Source organism: Oculina patagonica, chromosome 12 (genome assembly GCF_052425735.1).
Source record: "Oculina patagonica isolate OP01 chromosome 12, crgOcupat, whole genome shotgun sequence".
Classification (NCBI taxonomy): Eukaryota; Metazoa; Cnidaria; class Anthozoa; order Scleractinia; family Oculinidae; genus Oculina; species Oculina patagonica.
The window spans coordinates 32088673-32107647 of record NC_135769.1 but is presented as its reverse complement, the minus strand read 5'-3'; the positions used below and the strand labels follow the sequence as shown (position 1 = coordinate 32107647).

Here is an 18975-nt window from a genome sequence, read left to right as displayed (position 1 = left end):
AGCATTCAGTACTTTTAAAATTTGTTTCGTAGAGAATTAAATTCCCGCATGCTATTCGCAAAATAATGAGTCACGCCAACTGTCACGGTCGCGTTACAAGAGTGCGCCAGCAGTCATTCCGTTCCTTGGCTTTCTTTATCAACACTTTCGTCTTCATGTAACATCACACGAAAGTCATACCCTTGTCAGCGGTGTTTGGAACGAGAACAGAATTTTTGCACATGGTGGACGAAGAAAGAGCGTACTGATCAGATCTTTATTTACTGTTTGTTTCTTGTTACACTAGTAATCCACGATGGCAGAGTACGTTCAACAAAACTTGGAGGGCATGTTGCCCGAACTGGAGGAGTTGGAGCGGATGGGAGTGTTTTCAAGCGATGAAATCAAGTGAGGAATTTTCACTGTGTATGTTTTGATGTCGATGTAGTGTCGAAGCTGTTTTGGATTGAATTGAATAACTTGATTAAACACACTTTAGTTTAGTTCAAATAAATTCTTATAGTATAATGCGTAGAAATAGTTTTATTATCGTAAACTACACGTATTTCTATTTAATCACATTGTGGGCTTCACCATCATCAACCGGTTGGAAACAGAATTATCATGTAAGCTAGGGTTACTTCTTTATTGGAGTATCAATAACCAGGCCTTAGAGCACTTGCATACACTTGTACAACTGTATTTAATATGTTATACTTCGAAAGAAGAAGTCTTGCTAGCATTGTCTATTTAATCTTTAAACCCTTTGAGGGTTATTTTCTTTCTGGACAGACTGAACTATCAACAGAAAGGCTTATAGTTAAACCTTTTTACTGTAATATTTTACAGGACTATCATTCGAAAGAGGAGAGAGTTTGAATACCGCTTACAGAAAAGAATTGTTCAGAAGACAGACTTTCTAAGATACATGCAGGTACATGTAGATTGCAGGTTATAATTATCAGATATTTTACATTATGATGGTATGACTTATGTTAATTGGTATAAGACAATAGATTAACTCGGATGTAAGTTACACAAGAGTTAGTTTTGGAGGACTAACCACTTAAAAATGTTTGTGTGCTGGAGCTATGTATCACAATAAAATCTTTAAAAATAATGCTTGTGTAAACTGGCCTTAAAGATGATTTCCAGTCCGTACTGCGCAGACTCAGGGTTTGTTTTCATTTTTGTTTCGAATTCGTTGAAACGTTACACTTCGGTGATAGCGTACATGAAGTTTTTTAGATCGCCATTACGGATAGTTTCGTTCAAGAATTCATGATGAGCTAAAACGTCCGTTTGAAATACCGTCGAGCTTCTTTTACTCGTTATTATTGTTTTGCAAGGATATCTGGCGTTAACAATGAAGAAAAAGGTAAGTTTTGTCCCGGAATTTTTATTTTTGCTAGTAAACATTCTTCTGTTTGTGAGACTCACAAACATTGCAGGCGGAGATTGCGCAGTACGGACTGGAAATCATCTTTAATAGAACACTGTTGTTAACAGTTTCAAACAAATTTCTGACAAAGTGCTTGTGTTTATTATTTTTTGTTTATTGTAGTATGAGATTAACTTGGTTATGCTGAAGAAGAAAAGGAAGTTGGTAAGAACTTTATTCAATGTGTAGTTCCATAAAATATCCATACCTCCCCCACAGAACGGATTTTTTAAAAGAACTCCCCCCACCCCTTTGGAAATTCCAGTTAAATTTCATACATTGGGTTATTCCAGAAAAAATACACACCTCCCCGACGGATGGCAAACTGGAAATTCTTGCAGGAGGGGGGGGGGGGGTAAATGGCTTGCGAAATCCGGGCAGGAGGGGGGGTCTGAACCTAAAAATTCTTCCTCGGGGGTCACTTTTAACTTTAACTCAATCGATATGTTTTACCACTTAAAAGAAGAAGTTTGCTTTGGAAAATCTTGTAGTCTTCCAGTTAATTGTGTTCTTACCTCATATGCTTCAAGTTTACCTTCATAGGTCATTTTATTCATGAAGAACCAGCGTGATAAATGGATAACAACAACTTTACGATAGGGAAAAACAATGTCGACCGAGCATACACCCTTTGCATAAATGGCGCCCGCATTTGAATAACAATACATATACATCCTAAGCCTCACATTCACGTAAAAAATCCTTTGTCCAAAAACATCCACATGAGGCTAAGGATGTACAAAGTTTTGTTATGTAAATTTGGGCGCCATTTATGCAAAGGGTCTATGCAACGCCTGGGACATTTTTACAGTACCCAGGCCACCCGAGCCCGTACTTTGCAACATCCTCGAAAAATGTGAAGAAAGACGATCGGTCCTGCTGCAGGTTGTACTTTTCTGTATATTTTAGCCAACCCAAGAACTTGTTTTACTGGCTAACATGTGTATACAGAATTTGTGTATTATTTGGCTTCTTCCACTTTATTAATCCATGCCTTACGATCGATCCAGAACGTGGACATTACGCATGAAAACTTTGAATTCTTTGAAAAAAAGGCAAGAGTTCCAGTTGACCTACAGACCCATATAGGTAACAAAATTTAAAATTATAATTGTAGTTCGAAAAGCTTTATTGATAAGCTCAAGTAAATGTCACACTAATAAATTATTCCTAACAGCGGGAACTCTATCTTGTAAACACGCGCCAATTTTAGGCCGCCTTGTCACCGACGACACCGACATGAACCGAAATTATAGTTTTCTACATTAGCGCATTAAGGACTTTTTTCACTGTTTTTTTTCTTACATTTACATACGTTTTAAGACTTACATATTTCTTATCTTGTACGTTTGTTCTATGTCAGAAAAAAGCAAGTGGCATTTTCACTTTATAAATATGTACACACGATCGTTTACATAAGCTTAATCTGATTTGAAATGTTGACATTTGACCCGCAAAATTCGCAATATTAGCCCAGTTTTGAAGGTTATAATAAACAGTGATCTTTTGGAAGAAATGTTGCGTCTTTTCTATTAAAGAAAAAATTGCAAGGCCGATTGAACGGTTTGGGACTGTATTGAAATTCCAATATTTCGGAAGGCACGGCCTTCCTTCTTCAGGGTCTTACAAAGAATGACTCTAAAGGTTAAACGTTACAGATATAAAATGTGGGAAATACGATACAACGCGTAAATAACAATGGTAGAAAAACAAAAACGTTAAAATTTGAAATTTGAAAGGATAAAGAGACGTTACAACATGAAATTAAAGAAGATATACATATATAATAAGATGCTATAAATGGCACTAAAGACTTGAACACCGTAAGCTAATACTATAATAACAACATGAGTGTAAATATAAACTATGAAATGTCATGCTTCATCCTTTTTGTTTAATCCTAAAGGTTCAAGTGTTTGACCTCTTTCAATGAGGTACGCCTCTCTTGCCTTCCGAACAACGTCACGGTTAGATCGAATGAGTTCAAGAGGAATGAGTTGCATGTCAGTAGCGTTATGATTGTTACAAAGAAAATGTTCTGATACTGTAGTGGGTTTAGAGTGGTTAGTTTTTTTGTCAACAGTTCTGCGGTGTTCGTTGAAACGGTCTTTAAGTCTACGTTTGGTTTCCCCTATGTATTGTTTGTGACAACGGTTGCACTGTACCATGTAAATAACGTTCTTAGAGTTGCAGTCAATGTGTTGATTAATAAGTCTAGTTTCGCCGGTGGTATGAAATGTATAATTAGTTAGTCCGTCAGATACGTAGTTACATGTTAAGCAGTTGTTACCACAACGGAAAGAACCATGGGGTTGGTTAGTGGCAGAGGTTTTGCGAAGTTTAGCACTAACAAATATATTACTTAGGTTGTTAGACCGCCGGAAAGCAACAATGGGTTTATCTTTGAAAACGTTAGTACAACGGAGGGATGAAGACAAAATGTTGAAGTGTTTGTGAATAATGGATGATACGTGGCGAAGAGCTGGATTGTATGTTATGACGAGGGGTACCCGTTGTGGCTGATTAGTAGTGGAAGAGGCTTTAGGAGTAAGTGCTTCAGTTCGTGTGATGTTATGTACGCGGTGTATTTCTTGTTTAAGGAAAGTCAAGTTGTACCCACGTTTGTTAAGATAAGATTGAAGTTCATTAGTACGTTGTTTAAAAGTCTCGTCAGAGGAACAAATGCGACGAAGTCTAAGAGCTAAACTGAATGGAATAGCTCTTTTAGTGTGTGTAGGGTGACATGAAGAATGTAATAAGTACTGATGTTTGTCGGTGGGTTTAGTGTAAAGGTCAGTACTAATGTTGCCGTTATTAAGAAAAACGTTGACGTCAAGGAATGGTATAGATGTTAATGAATAATTAGATGTAAACTTGATGGTGGGGTGAATGCTGTTAAGGTAAGAGGTAAAGGCATGGAGGTCGTCTATAGAATGTGTCCATATTATGAATATGTCGTCTATGTAACGCCACCATGTGTGAGGCTGGTAAGGTGCACGTGACAAAGCGTCGGTCTCAAATTTTGCGAGAAACAGATTAGCATAAGAAGGTGCCATTCTGGTTCCCATAGCCGTACCGTGTATCTGTAAGTAGTGCTTGTCGTTGAATGTAAAGTTGTTACAATTAAGGATCATACGTATGAGGTCGCAAATTTTCTCTGTACCAACAGTAATGGTGTTGCGGTCACGTGTGTCAAGGAACTGTCGACAGGCGTTAATCCCTTCGTTGTGGGGAATGTTAGTGTATAGAGAGGAAACGTCAAGGGTAACAAGAAGAGCGTTCTGAGGGAGTCGTCCAAGTTGTTTAAGTTTGTTAAGGAAGTGTGTAGTGTCCTTTATGAACGAGTCAGTATTCTGTACTAGAGGTTTGAGATGGTAGTCTACAAACTGTGAGATGCGTTCTGTGGGGTGAGAGTTACTAGACACAATAGGGCGTCCAGGGTTGCCCTGTTTGTGGACTTTGGGCAAAATGTAAAACCGTCCGGGTTTAGGATCGGTCTGTATAAGGTAGCGTTTAGTCTCGTCGTTAATGATTTTGTCACGGTTCATGCGTTTGGTGTATTTGCGTACACGTTTTTGTACTTCCTTAGTAATGTCGTTGTCTAAGGGTTTGTAGAATTTGGTGTCGTTGAGTTGTCGTAAACATTCGTTAATATACCAGTCTCGATCCATAACAACCGTGCCGGAGCCTTTGTCCGCAGACTTGATGACAATGTCACTGCGTCTGCCAAGCGATTTACACGCGTGTCGTTCACGTGCAGTTAAGTTGTCACGTACAGGGGCTGGTTTGAGTTTAAAGAGGTCATGCCCTACTGCGTCAAGAAAAGTATCAAGTGCAGGTTCCCTTTGTGGGGGAGGGGTCCAACTGCTTTTTGTACGGAATGGGTTTGGATCAGTTTGGGGGGGATAGTCATGAAAGTACTCGAGGAGACGCATCCGTCGACTAAATTCATGAAAATCAGCTCTAACTTCCGTCCAGTCAATGTTACGAGGAGTGGGACAAAAGGAAAGGCCCCTAGCAAGCAATTGGTTCTCGTCTTGGGTAAGCGTGACAGAGCTTAAGTTGATGACAGCGTTAGTGTCAAGTTGTATGTTATGGTTGTCATGTCTCCAGTATCTGTTTGTTTTTGTTCTCCGTTTGTGGCGTCGTCTACGATTGCGTGTACGGTTGGGTGAAGAAAGATTGGGAGCGGTGGTATTATTATTAGTATTATTAGTATTAGTATTATTAGTATTATTAGTATTGGGAGCGGTGGTATGGTTGGCCCTTTCGACCAACGAACTATGTGTCAACACCAACATACATCATCGTCACTTCTCATTGTAGAGAGCATGGATGTGCATCCTAACCCTGGCCCTACTGCCGTACATATTCTGAAAGACTTTACCAACCCTGAACAACGTATGCTCTTCAACAAAGTAAAACGTCTGCAACTTAAACTCACCCGCTACGAACACCATAAAGACAACTACATTTACTACCACCAGCGCAAGATTATTCCTAAAGGATTAGCCATCAAATGTAGACCTACTTTGGACTCAGTTTTCTTCGAACAATTCTACCAACAGTGGAAGGGATTGCTAACAGCCACATCTCTTAAAATGATTAAACTTCTCAAAGCACAATGCCAAAAACACTTGAAACTGTTGAGATCAGAATTTCATTACACCTTAGATCAACTCAGATCTCAATGCTCTGCTTCCACATTTACACAAATCAAACATTTTCTTAGAGAAACTGCATTTGAACTGTCCCATGTCCTTAATAGTAGACATCGCAAAAAACTATCCACCCGGGTATCCACAACCGGTGAGTATGCTTCTCTTTCTTTTGTCCGTACACGTCACAACAATTCTAATCACCCTTTATACTCTGATAACCGACCGCATATCACTGTCAACAGTTCACATTCACCAGTCACTACACCCGCTAATCGCGTTAACGACCATCCCATTAACAATACCATTACTAACACTGTCAATCATCCTACACCCACACGCAGTCGTACTAATTCACCAGTCACTACATCCGCTGCCCACACCGTTCAATCTATCAACGTTCCTAATACCACCGCTCCCAATCTTTCTTCACCCAACCGTACACGCAATCGTAGACGACGCCACAAACGGAGAACAAAAACAAACAGATACTGGAGACATGACAACCATAACATACAACTTGACACTAACGCTGTCATCAACTTAAGCTCTGTCACGCTTACCCAAGACGAGAACCAATTGCTTGCTAGGGGCCTTTCCTTTTGTCCCACTCCTCGTAACATTGACTGGACGGAAGTTAGAGCTGATTTTCATGAATTTAGTCGACGGATGCGTCTCCTCGAGTACTTTCATGACTATCCCCCCCAAACTGATCCAAACCCATTCCGTACAAAAAGCAGTTGGACCCCTCCCCCACAAAGGGAACCTGCACTTGATACTTTTCTTGACGCAGTAGGGCATGACCTCTTTAAACTCAAACCAGCCCCTGTACGTGACAACTTAACTGCACGTGAACGACACGCGTGTAAATCGCTTGGCAGACGCAGTGACATTGTCATCAAGTCTGCGGACAAAGGCTCCGGCACGGTTGTTATGGATCGAGACTGGTATATTAACGAATGTTTACGACAACTCAACGACACCAAATTCTACAAACCCTTAGACAACGACATTACTAAGGAAGTACAAAAACGTGTACGCAAATACACCAAACGCATGAACCGTGACAAAATCATTAACGACGAGACTAAACGCTACCTTATACAGACCGATCCTAAACCCGGACGGTTTTACATTTTGCCCAAAGTCCACAAACAGGGCAACCCTGGACGCCCTATTGTGTCTAGTAACTCTCACCCCACAGAACGCATCTCACAGTTTGTAGACTACCATCTCAAACCTCTAGTACAGAATACTGACTCGTTCATAAAGGACACTACACACTTCCTTAACAAACTTAAACAACTTGGACGACTCCCTCAGAACGCTCTTCTTGTTACCCTTGACGTTTCCTCTCTATACACTAACATTCCCCACAACGAAGGGATTAACGCCTGTCGACAGTTCCTTGACACACGTGACCGCAACACCATTACTGTTGGTACAGAGAAAATTTGCGACCTCATACGTATGATCCTTAATTGTAACAACTTTACATTCAACGACAAGCACTACTTACAGATACACGGTACGGCTATGGGAACCAGAATGGCACCTTCTTATGCTAATCTGTTTCTCGCAAAATTTGAGACCGACGCTTTGTCACGTGCACCTTACCAGCCTCACACATGGTGGCGTTACATAGACGACATATTCATAATATGGACACATTCTATAGACGACCTCCATGCCTTTACCTCTTACCTTAACAGCATTCACCCCACCATCAAGTTTACATCTAATTATTCATTAACATCTATACCATTCCTTGACGTCAACGTTTTTCTTAATAACGGCAACATTAGTACTGACCTTTACACTAAACCCACCGACAAACATCAGTACTTATTACATTCTTCATGTCACCCTACACACACTAAAAGAGCTATTCCATTCAGTTTAGCTCTTAGACTTCGTCGCATTTGTTCCTCTGACGAGACTTTTAAACAACGTACTAATGAACTTCAATCTTATCTTAACAAACGTGGGTACAACTTGACTTTCCTTAAACAAGAAATACACCGCGTACATAACATCACACGAACTGAAGCACTTACTCCTAAAGCCTCTTCCACTACTAATCAGCCACAACGGGTACCCCTCGTCATAACATACAATCCAGCTCTTCGCCACGTATCATCCATTATTCACAAACACTTCAACATTTTGTCTTCATCCCTCCGTTGTACTAACGTTTTCAAAGATAAACCCATTGTTGCTTTCCGGCGGTCTAACAACCTAAGTAATATATTTGTTAGTGCTAAACTTCGCAAAACCTCTGCCACTAACCAACCCCATGGTTCTTTCCGTTGTGGTAACAACTGCTTAACATGTAACTACGTATCTGACGGACTAACTAATTATACATTTCATACCACCGGCGAAACTAGACTTATTAATCAACACATTGACTGCAACTCTAAGAACGTTATTTACATGGTACAGTGCAACCGTTGTCACAAACAATACATAGGGGAAACCAAACGTAGACTTAAAGACCGTTTCAACGAACACCGCAGAACTGTTGACAAAAAAACTAACCACTCTAAACCCACTACAGTATCAGAACATTTTCTTTGTAACAATCATAACGCTACTGACATGCAACTCATTCCTCTTGAACTCATTCGATCTAACCGTGACGTTGTTCGGAAGGCAAGAGAGGCGTACCTCATTGAAAGAGGTCAAACACTTGAACCTTTAGGATTAAACAAAAAGGATAAAGCATGACATTTCATAGTTTATATTTACACTCATGTTGTTATTATAGTATTAGCTTACGGTGTTCAAGTCTTTAGTGCCATTTATAGCATCTTATTATATATGTATATCTTCTTTAATTTCATGTTGTAACGTCTCTTTATCCTTTCAAATTTCAAATTTTAACGTTTTTGTTTTTCTACCATTGTTATTTACGCGTTGTATCGTATTTCCCACTTTTTATATCTGTAACGTTTAACCTTTAGAGTCATTCTTTGTAAGACCCTGAAGAAGGAAGGCCGTGCCTTCCGAAATATTGGAATTTCAATACAGTCCCAAACCGTTCAATCGGCCTTGCAATTTTTTCTTTATTCGTTATTTAGTTATAGCTGATTAGATCCTCTACAGTGAGAGGATCCGGTACTTCTATTTTGTCACGGTGGTCCTTGCAAATTCACGTTAGTCTTTTCTATTGCCTGTTGTGTCTAGTTAGGGCCTTTAAATAAATGGAAATCCGGGCGGGAGGGGGGGTCCTTGAGCTTGGAAATCCGGGCGGGGGGAGGGGTGTAGCGATCTGGGAAATCCGGGCAGGAGGGGGGGTCAAAAAGTTTTGCCATCCGTCGGGGGGGGGGGGGGGTGTATTTTTTCTGGAATAACCCATTTCTTTAAAAATTTTGGTCTTTGAGACCCCCCACCCCCCAGGAAATTTCCAATCCCTTCTTTGGGGGGAGTATGGATATTTTCCGGAACTACACCATAAATTTATAAGTTCAAGAAGTGGTGCATGATATGATTGGTCAGTTCAACTTCATTATAGCTCCATAAAGCTTATTATATCATGGTTGTGCGTTATTGAGTTATGCATGCAGCTTACATCGCAAGTTTGAGAGCGGGTAATTTCTTAACATTTTACAAAAGAAATTAAAACTTTCTCTTCATGCATTGTTGAGTTATATAAGCACTTGGGAGTTTTTAAGAACACTCAAGAAGTGCAAAAAGCATTCGGCTGTGCCTCGTGCTAACCACCTCTATGCGCTTCTTTCATGTTCTTAAAAATTCCTGTGTGCTTTGACTAACTCAACAATGCACTCGAGTGCATTTATTTTTTTCAGTACATGTAGACGGCCTGGAAATACACTTGCAATATGCTTGCTTTTAATAATAATTTGTATTGTTTTAATTATTCAGAGACTTGGTATTAAAAGGAATTTACATGGAGAGTATGCAGTAATGAGAAGAATTCATAGTCTTTTTCAGGTATTTTTTACAAACTACAAACTGTGAAAAGCACATTCATTTGTAGACATGAAGATCAGAGGGTTTGCATGTTAATTGAAGTGTGCAGTAATACTGACATACATGTACTGTACAATGCAAATTTACAACACATGTACCATTAGTCAGTATTAATAATCATTAAACATGCACAAAGGAGTTGTAGTAAATCATAACACTGCATGGGGCTTGCAATCATTTTATTACTCTTAAAATTCTTGTAAAAACTGATAATAATATTGTGGAACCTACACACTGAACATATATCTTAAATCTTGATACATGTTGGATTGTGACTGACTTTGGTGGTAGTTGTCTCTTAATTGCTTCAAGGTTTGTCAGTTGCAAGACTGTTACGTGCATCGTTAAACAAAGTCGATTTATTTATTTATATTTTTAAGTACTATACTGTATCACATGGCTTGCATAATATCTTATAAATTTACTTAATTACTGTTTTACTTTGCAGAATGCCTTAAAAAAGTTTTTGGTAAGTACATAATTTACTCAATGTAATTACATCTTTATCTACACTTCATTTCTCACAGGTCTACCTGTTGCTTTTTTTTTAAAAAGACACTGACTGGGTTACATGTACTATTTTAACAATAGAGTGTTTCTGTCGAGGAACTATCGGCTGATAGTTGCCCCGCGGAAATTTGATGTTCTTAAAACAAATAGTAGCCCGAGAAGCGAAGCTTCGAGGGCTAATATGCTAGTTTTAAGAACATCAAATTTCCAAGGGGCAACTATCAGACCGATAGTTCCGAGACAGAAACACTCTATTGTTTTTATTGTTCACCACTAAATTTTCTTCCGCGCGCACATACAAAAACGAGCATCGTGAATTGTTTTTACTTTTCAGGATAAAAAACTCAATTGAAAGCCGAAATTTAACAAACGAAACAAAACCAGACAAGAAACCCACGAAATGCAGTGAATTTGGTTGGGTTTTTTTGTCTGCAGGCACGCTTGTTTACAAAAAAAAGTCACCGGCGGGCACTATCGATCCGGGCATTTTTCTCGGGAGGGCACTATGGGCTGATAGTGCCCTCCGGCGGACGGGCACTATCGCGTCACGTGTTCAATTTAAACCAATCGGAATCGGAGAAAATTTAGTGTTGAACTATAATACACTATATGGTGCTTACATGTAATTCCAGACCTATATTTCTGTCAAGGAGTAAGAAATTTTCTATAAAATATCTACAAAGGTTATTGCTGTTCATGTTGCTATGTAGGTACTTAATCTGTCCCTTGAAATTCACAGATCATACTTATAAATTATTTTCTGATCTTTAGGGAGACATCAAACTTTGGATCCAGTACGTAGAATTCTGTAAACACATGGTATGAATTATTTACTTATTTTGTATGACATTTAGTGTATATTGTACTGTTTTTTTTTTAATTCTAGAGTTCAGAATTTTTTTAGGCTTGCTTGTAGATGCTACATGTATACTAGCTGATTTGTACATCGTAGCATAATGGTTGATGCGCTAGTTGGACTGTTGTGTTATTGGTCATTAGACAATTGGGGATACTATAACTTCAACACACTGATTCAGGTTTTGCATGGAAGCGAGGCAAGAGGTCTCAGTTATTAAATTTTAAGCTGACATTAGCCGTTAGTCCTTGCTTTCTTGCAATTTCTAGTAATGGCCTGAATCATGAAGCGTCCTCCGTGCATGGCTTAAACACTGCATGACTGTATGAAGTCACCTGGAACAGGTCAATTCTGAATTATACATGTACCTGTGAAATGATATGACAAGCCATTGCTTAGGTGTTTTACATGTACTTTATATTATGCTGAAATCAATTGGAAGTTTATTTATTTAGAAGCCTGATGAACCACTCTATTACAAGTCTTCAAAGGGAACAGGCTTACATGTAGTTACTACTGACAGTGGAATCCTGATTTCTTAAGGCCCGTTTACACAGGCGATTTTCGTCGTGCAACTCAATGCAATTTTTGTCGCGCCGAGTTGCATCAACTCACCGCAACATCGCAGTGACTTCATGCAACTTCGGCGCGATATCGCGGCGATTAAATCGCCATGAAATTGCCGCGAGTTGGCAAACATGAAAACTAGCTGCAATAAAATCACTGCAATATCGCAGGACTTTTGAACCTGTTCGAAACTTGATGTACCGGTAAGTTAGGTGCGAAAAAAATTGCATTGAGTTGCATGACAACAATCGCCTGTGTAAACGGGCCTTAACGCCTCCAAGGGAACCGAAAATTGGTTCAAAAAATTGGGCAGCTTGAGAAATCAGGGGTAAAATTGCAGTGTTCAACTGAGGGAAGAGAAACCACTTTTGGTTTGAGTTATCACAAGGTTTGAGAAATCCTGGATTCCACTGTATTATGTTACAGTAACTGCCAACCCTCCAAGTCACATGTAAGACCATTTTAGTCGCCATGGCGGCTTAAATTTTGGAGTTGGTGACAAAATTAGAATCGAAGTCACCAGCCTGGCAACTGAAATTGAGAAGAAGAATTGAAAGCGTGAGCTAACAGTAATTTACATGTAGCGACTCCACTGGCAAAAAAACTTGAGCAGTTGGTGGCCAAATAACCACTCAGGAAAAAATAAACTTGGAGGGTTGACTACTCAATCAGATATAAGTGCTAGTATTAGTTTCAGTGCAAACAAATTTATATCATTGTTGTATTTTACTGTCTCTTGTTCATAGGGGAGTGCTAGAATACTTGGAAAAGTTTTTGCCAAAGTTTTGCAGTATCATCCAAACAAACCAAGTATGATTTTGTTGAGTTGTACAGCTGTAATTTAGTATACACTGCAGTCATACAGTATCATAAAGCATAAAAGAACAACAACAACAAAAACAAATTTTATTTTTTATTTCATAATTATACTAGGCCAACCTTGGTGGGTTAGCCTTAAGTTTAACATAATATGTTCATATGAGTAAGATTTAATTTCATGCACACAATTGTATCTAGGAATGGAACATTTTAGATACTGTATGTGCAAAAAGCTCACTGACAGCATCTGTGTTTTCTAAATTTATCTTGTGTTCTTTTCAAGTATAATACAGCAGTGAATGGCTATTTTCAAAATTGCAAAGATTGTCCAAAGGTTGCTGAATGTTTCTGATCAATAATTTTATTATTGTCTGAATCTCTGATTTCTGAAGATTTCTGATGGCATCTGCATGGCCATATCAAAATTGTGATGATTTACTGAAGACTACCGGTATTTCAAATCTTCTGAGAATGAGAAAAAAGTTTTTTGTCCTGATTTCAGATCTTTGGGTAATGGCAGCAAAGTGGGAGTTTGAAGAAAACAAGAACATTCCTAACAGCAGAACTTTATTACAAAAAGGATTAAGAGTGAACCCTTCATCACAACAGCTTTGGTTGGAGGTACAGTACTGCATTGAATGCATGAACCATGTACAGTACATATGTATATAAATGGCTAATAATTTAGATGTGAACCTCAAAATCTAGGCATTTGTTTTAAACAAAGTTACAGCTATACATGTAGCTAGGCTGACAAATCAAAAACTAATGCAATAAAATGTAATTAATATATGCAGTGTGTATTTTGTGTCAACAGTGTCTACTTTGTGTACAACACCGTTATCTCCTTTAAATTGTAGTTAATAATATGTACCAAACGTGAGTGATCTCTTTTAATTTTGTATGTATTTGTTGTCTGCAGTATTTCAGAATGGAACTCCTTCACGTTGAAAAGGTAGGTCTACGTATAATTTATGACCAATAGTTTTGATTGTAAAGATGTTAAATAGAATGTAAAGTGTAAGCAGCATGGACATTTTCTGAATTATCCTCGTCACTGATATATTTTTGTTGTATAGTAGATAGCTCTCAAATGTGCCATTTCCTTGGTTCATATACCTTGCTGTAACTTTTCTCTTAAGTTTGCTACTCCTGTAAATTATGTTGTAGTTTAAAATGAATTTCAGTTCAAATTGATCTTAAACAAGTATGATTTGTACAACACAGATCATTTTGGTTTTTCAGACTTAACATTTTTTTTTTGTTAGATTCGTAATAGAAGGAAAATTCTTGGATTAAATGCAACAGAAGAGGAGCAGGTATGTGCTGTTATCATAATCTAACTTCACTTTCAATCAAGCAGTTCTCAATCACACCATGGTATTTAAAATGCCTTGTCTGGTTTGGATAAAAGTCTGCTTATATAAACATGTATTTCCCCTTAGGCTGACTACTGAGGAGGCCTTCCAAGGGGGTTTCTGATGTTGCTCGTTTCTAACCCACCTGTTGCCTATTTGTTGAGGTAAACATTGTCGCTGTCAGAAATACACACCCTTTCAGTGCTGGTTTCTGTCGGCTGTCAGTGCACTGGAAGGAGATTGTCGCTACATTTTAAGCTATTTTGCAGCAATGTCACCTGTCGCCAAAATCCCTTGGAAGGCCTCACTGAGCTGTTGATATTCTAATGCCCCTGTTTTAATTTTCCAGGGAGAAGAACAAGTCACTGCAGAATTTCTTGCTGGGAAAGTCCCTGAAATTGTTTACAAAAAGGCAATACAGTGTATACCAGGTATTTTGCTCATGCTGACATTTTCGAAAAAAAAAAAAAACACCCAAGGCATATGGATGTGTTTGACATCATAACTGAGAATTTTAAAATCAAGCAATCAAGCAGTTATTAGATAAATAATAACAAGTACAATGTATGATATACTCTTAAAAAAATAGAAATTAGAAAATCATTTTGATTCATGTAAAGACTACATCAGCTGGGTGTACTACATGTACCTAGTAGGGTATAGGGCAGAAAAAGTCAGAGAGCTTCTTCCCCAGACTGTGAGTAGCTTGCTCCCCTTGCTATTGTTGCCCCATTCCTCCTCAAGAGAGCCTGTTCACACAGGGAATACATGAAAGGACTATGTAATAACTATGAAAATTGCACTTGCCTGGCCTACAAACAATCATCGTAGCAAAATGATTTCAATTCATTGTTTTTATGTCAGTAACATCACATCATGTACTGTGTTTTGCAGATGATATAAAATTCAGAATATCCTTCATTGAAGTCTATCGCTTGTTTGAAAATACAAAGGAAGGTTGTGACATGGTGTATGACAGGTACTACACGTTTTTGTGTTGTTCTTTCAACTCGTGCTACATACCAGAGCCTCAACCATTTTTTAGTGATTGAATTATAGTGGTTCTTGTATAGCACATTTACAAAGCTCAATGCGCTTCACAATGAGTTAAGGGATGCAAAAGGACATCAGCATATCAGGCGCCTCTGCCAGCCGCTATCAGGCGCCTCTACCATCCATTTTGTGGGTTTTTGTTAATAACAACCAAATTATTTGTGCAAAATTTGGTCTTGATGCAGTCAGTTTTGACTCAGTGCAGTTTGTTTTTAATTTACTTAATTTGTTAAATCATGATGTTTTTATTTATTTATTACAGTCTGTTTAAAGACTTTCCTGCATCTGAGGAGGTCTGGAATTTAGTGGCTCGTAGAGGCATCGACGAAGCAAATGCTGAAGTTAAGAAAGGGACGGCTGTAATTACAGGTTTGATTTTCATTGCATGATGTAAATGTACATGTAATAACCACCAATAATATTATTGATATAATAATAAAGAAATAGATAAATATTTTAATTGACCACTTTTCCCAATGGGATTATTTTAAATGAACATACATGTGACATGTATTAAATGCCAACTGGCAGGAGGCAGACCAGTTGGCTATAGACAAACGTACATTTTAGCTGAGAGGTTGAACTTGGGACCACCAAGAAAAATACCAGCTAGACTAGTAGTGGTCAGAATGGGATTTGAACCCACAACCCCCAGATTTTGGTTCCAGCACTACTTCTGAGTTTTTTGTTGCTATAGTTACTAAACAGCTGACCTTGTTTGTTTAATTTGACCTTTATTACAGAAAGCCAGTGGTGTGAACTTGAGACAGAAATGAACAAGTTGTTTCACCAGGCTGTGGAGCAAGTCCCAACAGGTGAACTTTGAACCTTAACGTGTACCCTTGATGTGAAACATACTTACTCTGTTATGGACACCAAATAATGGTCCCTTAGGTGCTTGTTATAGCACGTACATTTGTAGGTAGTGCAACATGTGCTAAACATATTTTCAAAATTGATCAAACAATCATGTACATGTATATGCAATGCAGTGGCGGATCCACACCTTCAGGTAAGTGGGGCCCCCAATCATCCAGATCCTGGAAAAAGAGGGGGGCCCGCTCTCGAAAATAATTTTTCTTGGCTCTTTGGGCCTCAGTTTGGCCTTAAAATAAGGTGGGGGTGTGGGCCCCTCCCTACAGTGAAGATCCACCACTGTAATGTTATGCTGTACACAGAAAAAGAGCCAATTGAATGATAAGAAGTACCATTAAAGTTCAAAAGGTAACACCCTCATTACTTTTGGATTTAGAGACCTCGTCCTATCACTTCCTTTGGAGGGTCACAGGATAGGTTGCATAACAAGTCAAGTTACATTTAAGGTCGCTACTTTAATTTTGGGGGATTGCAACATTTGGAACTTTTTTTTTAATTCATCTACAACACAAAGTAAAAACATACAAATTACAAACAGTTACACATTTTTGCTAACTTTTTGCTTAATGGTAGTAGAAAAATAGACTGAAAGCACTAAAAAAGGTTAACTCTGGATCATAATTATTTTATATACATTTCGCCGATAAAAGGTTAAAATTAAAACTTAAGGTAAAAGCTGTTAAAATTGATGCTAAACGTTTTCGATCTGTTCGATCACCATAATTATTTTGTTACTTCAAATAGATACGATGTGGCAGTTTTACATCAACACATGTATGGAGTTACTGACTGACAGTTCCCAAGTGCAAGCTAAAAGAGTAAGTTCAAAAGAATAGTTCCGTTACTTTTAAAAAGTGTACAATTTTTATTGTTAATTATCACTATCATTGTTTGAGTTACATGTGCAGTCAACTCTCTCTAAAATGAACACTGTCGGGACCAACTACAACTGTCCGTCTTAGAGAGGGGTCCGTCTTATAGGGAGTTTAGTTACAGTAAAATGACTGAAAAACAGCAGGGACGGATCCAACACCAGGTGTCCATCTTATGGAGACAGCAGGAGGTGTCTGTTAATAGAGAGTTGACTGTAACAGCATGTCTGTAGTTAATTTTAAAATTGTTGTTTAAGGTAATTTATTTTTACACTAATGTCTTGCTCATGACTATTCACTCCACAGCGAGTGCAGAATGTTTTGCAGTTATTTTCAGAGGCAGAGAATGCCAATCTTCTTAATGAGGAACTTTATATAACATGGGTGAGTAACAAATTGCCGAATTAGCCATGACTTTATCAGGGTTGGAAATTAGCGCTAGCCCACTCGCCCAGGTGAGTGTGAAAACTGTCGGGCGAGTACAAATCACGGATCACTCGCCCGGTTTGGCGAGTACGATTTTCAATATATTATTCAAAATAAGCGGAACTTTTACTTTCCAATTTAAAATAATCTACACTGTCCATAAGCCGATAGCTTACCAACATTTTGAAATCTCCATCAAAGCTATTTGCTTGCAAACTACAGGTATTTAGGAATACATATCAGATTAAACTGTGTTTCAACTTTTGATGGAAGTGTGCTCGTGTTTTTATTGTGGAGTAAGGTCTATTTTCAGTGACTTTTCATTGCAGTCTGTATCGTGATCGACCACTATGGTGGCTGGGCGAGTGGAAACTGATCTGGGCGAGTGCAATTTGAAGGTCATTTGCCCAGATGGCGAGTGCTCCGGAATTTTAGTTTCCAACCCTCCTTCTTTCACCTAATTTTATGTATTGCAGTTTACATGTACATGTGTAAGTCTACCATTGTTAAACATGTACATATTAAATAAATAGCTAGAGTCTAGCTGCAGTCTACTGCAAATCTGTAAATTTGTTTGCCTGTGTCAACAGAGCAGTTTTTAATTGTCCTAAAACCAAAACCAGAGTAATCCCTCTGGATAATAACAAAGAGCACAGGCAATCCAGTGAACCAATCAAAACGCGAAGCAAATACACATAGCTGACGTGAAGCGCGCAAAAATGTGTATGAGTGAGTTTGCCCAGTTCCTGTACGGCTTTTTTCCCCAGGCCTTCACGGTATTACTGACGTCACTACTCGTTTCGGTGACGTATCCGGGACGAATGGCCGGGGAACTTTTTCGCTCGGACCACGTGACCCGAAACGAGTTGACTGCGACGAAAATAGAGGCCTAAGAACTAGGCAATGAGTGAGTCACGATTGATTTTGGTCTGACTTCTGATTGGTTTAAACCAATCACAAAACAAAGTAATACAAACCATTACAAGTTTTGTCGACTTTCCACACTCAACTGAAACACCGCACTATTGTTTATTTAACAATTAGACGGCAAGCTCGAGGTTTCTACCGGCTGATAGTTGGCGAGGGGCGAAGCCCCGAGCCAACTATCAAAAGCCGGTAGAAACCGAGAGCGAGCCGTCTAATTGTGTTAGCGTAACCCACAACTCAGAATATCGCTAGAATTGATTTACTGAAGGTTTTGATTGATAAAATTCAGCGAAGACTGCGCGCGCGCTCCGAGAGCCTTCTACGGATCGATAGTAGGCACCTGTGTAGCCAATCAGATTGCGCGATTACCAATAGTAGGTCAGTGTGGTTATGCTAACAACTGATAGTCAACGCTCGTGTTTGTGTAGTTGAATTTGGATTTAAAAAGCGGCCTCTCTTTTCATTTCTTTTGAAATTTATTAAGTTACTTTGAAAAATAATTTTTTGGCATAGGACAAGGAAAGTTTCCACTAAAACAAAACTTGACCTTCTCATTACGGTGCCTTGATATGTGTTTAAGATACATTTATTAGCTGGATTGTAATGGTGACAGAGCACCCTGCCTGCCGTTTTTTTT

At 38.7% G+C, this 18975-nt stretch overlaps 3 protein-coding genes across 3 annotated transcripts in view; 2 read left to right on the top strand and 1 right to left on the bottom strand.

Annotated features, from left to right (window-relative positions):
* Positions 1–203: 203 nt before the first annotated feature.
* Positions 204–18975, top strand: part of LOC144633193 (U3 small nucleolar RNA-associated protein 6 homolog) — a 28139-nt gene continuing 9367 nt past the window's right edge. Inside the window, exons 1-16 of the mRNA XM_078492006.1 lie at positions 204–387; positions 829–913; positions 1544–1585; positions 9967–10035; positions 10523–10543; positions 11356–11403; positions 12754–12817; positions 13329–13447; positions 13749–13781; positions 14095–14145; positions 14534–14615; positions 15079–15163; positions 15500–15606; positions 15981–16052; positions 16858–16931; positions 17292–17369. Of these exons, the coding sequence (XP_078348132.1) occupies positions 296–387; positions 829–913; positions 1544–1585; positions 9967–10035; positions 10523–10543; positions 11356–11403; positions 12754–12817; positions 13329–13447; positions 13749–13781; positions 14095–14145; positions 14534–14615; positions 15079–15163; positions 15500–15606; positions 15981–16052; positions 16858–16931; positions 17292–17369 (1122 nt within the window). The 5' untranslated portion in view covers positions 204–295. The remainder of the gene's footprint in view (positions 388–828; positions 914–1543; positions 1586–9966; positions 10036–10522; positions 10544–11355; positions 11404–12753; positions 12818–13328; positions 13448–13748; positions 13782–14094; positions 14146–14533; positions 14616–15078; positions 15164–15499; positions 15607–15980; positions 16053–16857; positions 16932–17291; positions 17370–18975) is intronic.
* On the bottom strand, positions 3295–5595 carry LOC144632225 (uncharacterized). Its single transcript, XM_078490820.1, has one exon. The coding sequence runs from the start codon at positions 5353–5355 to the stop codon at positions 3295–3297; it is 2061 nt and encodes a 686-aa protein (XP_078346946.1). The 5' UTR covers positions 5356–5595.
* Positions 6209–8808, top strand: LOC144632224 (uncharacterized). Its single transcript, XM_078490819.1, has one exon. The coding sequence runs from the start codon at positions 6748–6750 to the stop codon at positions 8806–8808; it is 2061 nt and encodes a 686-aa protein (XP_078346945.1). The 5' UTR covers positions 6209–6747.